The sequence below is a fragment of the Bombina bombina genome, chromosome 7, assembly GCF_027579735.1.
Source record: "Bombina bombina isolate aBomBom1 chromosome 7, aBomBom1.pri, whole genome shotgun sequence".
In the NCBI taxonomy this organism is placed as follows: domain Eukaryota; kingdom Metazoa; phylum Chordata; class Amphibia; order Anura; family Bombinatoridae; genus Bombina; species Bombina bombina.
This window is the reverse complement of record NC_069505.1, coordinates 603,719,251-603,727,078: the sequence shown is the minus strand read 5'-3', so window position 1 is coordinate 603,727,078 and position 7,828 is coordinate 603,719,251. Positions and strand designations below refer to the sequence as shown.

Sequence of the window (7,828 nt, the reverse complement as noted above, 5' to 3'; positions counted from 1 at the left end):
CAGACATACATGGCTTTGCCATTTTTTTTGGCAATTAGAAGGCAGCTAATTACAGCTTTGCACTACACTTCTGAAATTATTGTCCCTGAAGGGATTAATCAATTAGCTTGTTAGGTTAACTTTTTCTGTTGTGTAGGCATTACCCTCCCACCCCCTTATTTCTCCCAAACAGCTCTCTGACCCTACTCCCCCAACTGGTCACCACCAACTTCGGTACTGGTGTACATAGTCTGCCATTATGTTTTTTTTTTACTTTTTTATTTTATTTTATTTTTCTCTGCAGTGAAGGGATTCCTCCTCACCCTTCCGACCTATGTGATCCCTTCCAAACATCTCTCTAACCCTCCTCCCACTAGTAACAGTCATCCTAGGTACGGTCAGCTGTCTATCAGAACCCAGTTTATGGGCTTAGTAAAACTGAGGATGTGGGTATTTTACATAAAATTGAAAATTCAAGAACAAGGGGTCATGATCTCAAGCTGAAGGGTAGTAGATTCATGAGTAATTTGAGGAATCTTCTTTACAGAAAGGGTGATTGATTTATGGAATAAACTTCCTCAAGAGGTAGTAATGACAAACACTGTGGGGGACTTTAAAAATGCCTGGGACAAGCATAAGGCTATCCTACTAACTAGATAAGTTTATACTGTTAGGTAATATCGGGCAGACTTGCTGGGCCTATGGCTCTTATCTGCCGTGAATATCTATGTTTCTATAGAAAATTTGTATTTATTAATAATGGTTTTCTATAGTGTAAAGGTCCCCTCTCCCCCCCTCCCCACTATAATTTTGTTGGGCCTCCACTCCTCTGATTTATTTTTTTCTGTAGTGTAGCGGCCCATTTCTTTCTCCCATCCAAACTTATTTCCCGTAATGTAGGGTCAAAAACCTACCTCCCTCCTCTACCACTGGGCCAACCACCCACCTCCTGCCTTCCCTCCCACACTTTTAACTTGAACCAACAGAGATAGTTACAGAAAGTGGCACATACAGTGTTGCTGTCGGTAACAATCTGGCAATCTGTCTTCATTGGTAATGGAGCACTCATGGTGCTCTGCTACCATATGAAAGCAGATGCTGGAAGTTCACAAGCAGCAAGTCTTAGTTGTCAACTGACTGTTTGGCTTCCATCATTATGGACATAGATCTATGTTTTGCGGTACAATGGATTTTGTACTACATGACGTAGATCTATGTCCATATGGGCAAGGCAGTTACATTTTATATGAATGTGAACACTATCATCTTTGGAAAATATTTTTGCCAAGTATTTTGTTCATGGCTTTTATTACCTCCCTGTTCCTTAAGCTGTACACTAATGGATTTAGCATCGGAACCACAATAACATACAACATGGAAAGCAGTTTGTCTAGCTCTTGGGAGTTTCCTGACTCTGGTTTCATGTATAAGGTAAGAGATGTCCCGTAGAAAAGTACAACAACGGTAAGATGTGAGGAGCAGCTGGAGAAGGTCTTGAGTCTTCCTGATGAAGACTGGATCTTCAAAATGGTAGATAGTATGTACATATAGGAGGTTAAAATTAATATAAATGGTAATAGCCCAAGGGATACTCCTTCAATTGATATCAAAGTCCTAATAATGGCAGTATCAGTAGAGGAGAGTTTCAGCATTGTTGGGGCATCACAAAAGAAGTGATTGATTTCTTGGGGATTGCAAAAAGTTAAATTGAACATTAGCAAAGTAAACATCAAAGAGTTCAAGAAACCAGCAAACCAGGAAGTAGATATCAATATGACACACACCCGTTTGTTCATTAATAAAGAGTATCGGAGCGGGATGCAAATGGCAACATAGCGGTCATAAGCCATGGAGGTTAGAAGGAAAAATTCTGCATCAATGCAGAAAGCAAATAAAAATATTTGGGTGAAACATCCGGAGAAAGAAATAATGGTGTCACCGGTGATTGTAATGGCTAACAACTTTGGTAAAACAGTGGAAACATAAACAATGTCCTGGATCGATAGACAGCACAGGAAGATATACATCAGTGTGTGCAGTTGGGACACTAAACATATTAGTAAACTAATAATTAGATTTCCAAGCACGGAGAGCAGGTACATGAGTAAAACACAAAGGAAAAGCGGAAGCTGAATATCTGTTGTGCTGAAAAATGTCCTTAGGTGAAATTCTCGAGGGGACATGGTCGTTTTCATATCTTCACATGTGATGTTTTCTTTGGAAGAAAATTAAAGAAACAAATATATATTTTATCTATAAAGAAGTTATCTGATGTTTTTGTGTTTAAAGAGATATGAAACCCAAACTGTTTCTTTCATAATTATGATTCCCAAAGAGAATGTTCTTTTAGTAAAGGAACATTCTCTGTGCGACGAATACAGCAACAAATTATCACAATCTATTAAAGGATTATTCTTTATTGAAAAGATACCTAGGTAGGTAGTGTGCACTGCATGACAGGAAATAGTGCTGCCATCTAGTGCTCTTGCTAATGTATAACATTAGTACCAGATGACAGGAAATAGTGCTGCCATCTAGTGCTCTTGCTAATGTATAACATTAGTACTACATGACAGGAAATAGTGCTGCCATCTAGTGCTCTTGGTAATGTATAACATTAGTACTACATGACAGGAAATAGTGCTGCCATCTAGTGCTCTTGCTACTGTATAACATTAGTACTACATGACAGGAAATAGTGCTGCCATCTAGTGCTCTTGCTAATGTATAACATTAGTACTACATGACAGGAAATAGTGCTGCCATCTAGTGCTCTTGGTAATGTATAACATTAGTACTACATGACAGGAAATAGTGCTGCCCTCTAGTGCTCTTGCTACTGTATAACATTAGTACTACATGACAGGAAATAGTGCTGCCATCTAGTGCTCTTGCTAATGTATAACATTAGCACTACATGACAGGAAATAGTGCTGCCCTCTAGTGCTCTTGCTAATGTATAGCATTATTACTACATGACAGGAAATAGTGCTGTTATCTAGTGCTCTTGTTAATGTATAACATTAGTACTACATGACAGGAAATAGTGCTGCCCTCTAGTGCTCTTGCTAATGTATTACATTAGTACTACATGACAGGAAAAAGTGCTGCCATCTAGTGCTCTTGCTAATGTATAACATTAGTACTACATGACAGGAAAAAGTGCTGCCATCTAGTGCTCTTGCTAATGTATAACATTAGTACTACATTACAGGAAATAGTGCTGCCATCTAGTGCTCTTGCTAATGTATAACATTAGTACCACATGACAGGAAATAGTACTGCCATCTAGTGTTCTTGCTAATGTATAACATTAGTACTACATTACAGGAAATAGTGCTGCCCTCAAGTGCTCTTGCTAATGTATAACATTAGTACTGCATGAAAGAAAATAGTGCTGCCATCTAGTGCTCTTGCTAATGTATAACATTAGTACTGCATGACAGGAAATAGAGCTGTCATCTAATGCTCTTCCTAATGTATAACATTAGCACTACATGACAGGAAATAGTGCTGCCATCTAGTGCTCTTGCTAATGTATAACATTAGCACTACATGACAGGAAATAGTGCTGCCCTCTAGTGCTCTTGCTAATGTATAACATTAATACTACATGACAGGAAATAGTGCTGCCTTCTAGTGCTCTTGCTAATGTATAACATTAGTACTACATGACAGGAAATAATGCTGCCCTCTAGTGCTCTTGCTAATGTATAACATTAGCACTACATTACAGGAAATAGTGCTGCCATCTAGTGCTCTTGCTAATGTATAACATTAATACTACATGACAGGAAATAGTGCTGCCCTCAAGTGCTCTTGCTAATGTATAACATTAGTACTACATGACAGGAAATAGTGCTGCCATCTAGTGCTCTTGCTAATGTATAACATTAGTACTTCATGACAGGAAATAGTGCTGCCATCTAGTGCTCTTGCTAATGTATAACATTAGTACTACATGACAGGAAATAGTGCTGCCATCTAGTGCTCTTGCTAATGTATAACATTAGCACTACATGACAGGAAATAGTGCTGCCATCTAGTGCTCTTGCTAATGTATAACATTAGTACTACATGACAGGAAATAGTGCTGCCATCTAGTGCTCTTGCTAATGTATAACATTAGTACTACATGACAGGAAATAGTGCTGTCATCTAGTGCTCTTGCTAATGTATAACATTACTACTACATGACAGGAAATAGTGCTGCCATCTAGTGCTCTTGCTAATGTATACCATTAGTACTACGTGACAGGAAATAGTGCTACCATCTAATGCTCTTGCTAATGTATACCATTAGTACTACGTGACAGGAAATAGTGCTGCCATCTAATGCTCTTGCAAATATATAACATTAGTACTACATGACAGGAAATAGTGCTGCCATCTAGTGCTCTTGTAGTGCTCTTGCTAATGTATAACATTAGTACTACATGACAGGTAATAGTGCTGCCATCTAGTGCTCTTGCTAATGTATAACATTAGTACTACATGACAAGAAATAGTGCTGCCATCTAGTGCTCTTGCTAATGTATAACATTAGTACTACATGACAGGAAATAGTGCTGCCATCTAGTGCTCTTGCTAATGTATAACATTAGTACTACATGACAGGAAATAGTGCTGCCATCTAGTGCTCTTGCTAATGTATAACATTAATACTACATGACAGGAAATAGTGCTGCCATCTAGTGCTCTTGCTAATGTATAACATTAGTAATACATGACAGGAAATAGTGCTGCCATCTAGTACTCTTGCTAATGTATAACATTAATACTACATGACAGGAAATAGTGCTGCCATCTAGTGCTCTTGCTAATGTATAACATTAGTACTACATGACAAGAAATAATGCTGCCCTCTAGTGCTCTTGCTAATGTATAACATTAGTACTACATGACAGGAAATAGTGCTGCCATCTAGTGCTCTTGCTAATGTATAACATTAGTACTACATGACAGGAAATAGTGCTGCCATCTAGTGCTCTTGTTAATGTATAACATTAGCACTACATGACAGGAAATAGTGCTGCCATCTAGTGCTCTTCCTAATGTATAACATTAGTACTACATGACAGGAAATAGTGCTGCCATCTAGTGCTCTTCCTGATGTATAACATTAGTACTACATGAAAGGAAATAGTGCTGCCCTCTAGTGCTTTTGCTGATGTATAACATTAGTACTACATGACAGGAAATAGTGCTGCCATCTAGTGCTTTTGTTAATGTATAACATTAGTACTACATGACAGGAAATAGTGCTGCCATCTAGTGCTCTTCCTAATGTATAACATTAGTACTACATGACAGGAAATAGTGCTGCCATCTAGTGCTCTTGCTAATGTATAACATTAGCACTACATAACAGGAAATAGTGCTGCCATCTAGTGCTCTTGCTAATGTGTAACATTAGTACTACATGAAAGGAAAAAGTGCTGCCATCTAGTGCTCTTGCTAATGTATAGCATTAGCACTACATAACAGGAAATAGTGCTGCCATCTGGTGCTCTTGCTAATGTATACCATTAGTACTACATTACAGGAAATAGTGCTATCATCTAGTGCTCTTGCTAATGTATAACATTAGTACTACATGACAGGAAATAGTGCTGGCCTCTAGTGCTCTTGCTAATGTATAACTTTAATACTACATGACAGGAAATAGTGCTACCCTCTAGTGCTCTTGCTAATGTATAACATTAGTACTACATGACAGGAAATACTGCTGCCATCTAGTGCTCTTGCTAATGTATAACATTAGTACTACATGACAAGAAATAGTGCTGCCATCTAGTGCTCTTGCTAATGTATAACATTAGTACTACATGACAAGAAATAGTGCTGCCATCTAGTGCTCTTGCTAATGTATAACATTAGTACTACATGACAGGAAATAGTGCTGCCATCTAGTGCTCTTGCTAATGTATAACATTAGTACTACATGACAGGAAATAGTGCTGCCATCTAGTGCTCTTGTAGTGCTCTTGCTAATGTATAACATTAGTACTACATGACAGGTAATAGTGCTGCCATCTAGTGCTCTTGCTAATGTATAACATTAGTACTACATGACAAGAAATAGTGCTGCCATCTAGTGCTCTTGCTAATGTATAACATTAGTACTACATGACAGGAAATAGTGCTGCCATCTAGTGCTCTTGCTAATGTATAACATTAGTACTACATGACAGGAAATAGTGCTGCCATCTAGTGCTCTTGCTAATGTATAACATTAATACTACATGACAGGAAATAGTGCTGCCATCTAGTGCTCTTGCTAATGTATAACATTAGTAATACATGACAGGAAATAGTGCTGCCATCTAGTACTCTTGCTAATGTATAACATTAATACTACATGACAGGAAATAGTGCTGCCATCTAGTGCTCTTGCTAATGTATAACATTAGTACTACATGACAAGAAATAATGCTGCCCTCTAGTGCTCTTGCTAATGTATAACATTAGTACTACATGACAGGAAATAGTGCTGCCATCTAGTGCTCTTGCTAATGTATAACATTAGTACTACATGACAGGAAATAGTGCTGCCATCTAGTGCTCTTGTTAATGTATAACATTAGCACTACATGACAGGAAATAGTGCTGCCATCTAGTGCTCTTCCTAATGTATAACATTAGTACTACATGACAGGAAATAGTGCTGCCATCTAGTGCTCTTCCTGATGTATAACATTAGTACTACATGAAAGGAAATAGTGCTGCCCTCTAGTGCTTTTGCTGATGTATAACATTAGTACTACATGACAGGAAATAGTGCTGCCATCTAGTGCTTTTGTTAATGTATAACATTAGTACTACATGACAGGAAATAGTGCTGCCATCTAGTGCTCTTCCTAATGTATAACATTAGTACTACATGACAGGAAATAGTGCTGCCATCTAGTGCTCTTGCTAATGTATAACATTAGCACTACATAACAGGAAATAGTGCTGCCATCTAGTGCTCTTGCTAATGTGTAACATTAGTACTACATGAAAGGAAAAAGTGCTGCCATCTAGTGCTCTTGCTAATGTATAGCATTAGCACTACATAACAGGAAATAGTGCTGCCATCTGGTGCTCTTGCTAATGTATACCATTAGTACTACATTACAGGAAATAGTGCTATCATCTAGTGCTCTTGCTAATGTATAACATTAGTACTACATGACAGGAAATAGTGCTGGCCTCTAGTGCTCTTGCTAATGTATAACTTTAATACTACATGACAGGAAATAGTGCTACCCTCTAGTGCTCTTGCTAATGTATAACATTAGTACTACATGACAGGAAATACTGCTGCCCTCTAGTGCTCTTGCTAATGTATAACATTAGTACTACATGACAGGAAATAGTGCTGCCATCTAGTGCTCTTGCTAATGTATAACATAATTACTACATGACAGGAAATAGTGCTGCCCTCTAGTGCTCTTGCTAATGTATAACATTAGTACTACAGGACAGGAAATAGTGCTGCCATCTAGTGCTCTTGCTAATGTATAACATTAGTACTACATGACAGGAAATAGTGCTGCCATCTAGTGCTCTTGCTAATGTATAACATTAGTACTACATGACAGGAAATAGTGCTGCCATCTAGTGCTCTTGCTAATGTATAACATTAGTACTACATGACAGGAAATAGTGCTGCCATCTAGTGCTCTTGCTAATGTATAACATTAGTACTACATGACAGGAAATAGTGCTGCCATCTAGTGCTCTTGCTAATGTATAACATTAGTACTACATGACAGGAAATAGTGCTGCCATCTAGTGCTCTTGCTAATGTATAACATTAGTACTACATGACAGGAAATAGTGCTGCCATCTAGTGCTCTTGCTA

At 38.1% G+C, this 7,828-nt stretch overlaps 1 protein-coding gene across 1 annotated transcript; it reads right to left on the bottom strand.

Annotated features, from left to right (window-relative positions):
- Window positions 1–1,241: 1,241 nt before the first annotated feature.
- LOC128636677 (olfactory receptor 1019-like) lies at window positions 1,242–2,174 on the bottom strand. Its single transcript, XM_053689667.1, has one exon. It carries the CDS (start codon window positions 2,172–2,174, stop codon window positions 1,242–1,244), a length of 933 nt encoding a protein of 310 aa, XP_053545642.1.
- Between the last annotated feature and the right edge of the window lie 5,654 nt (window positions 2,175–7,828).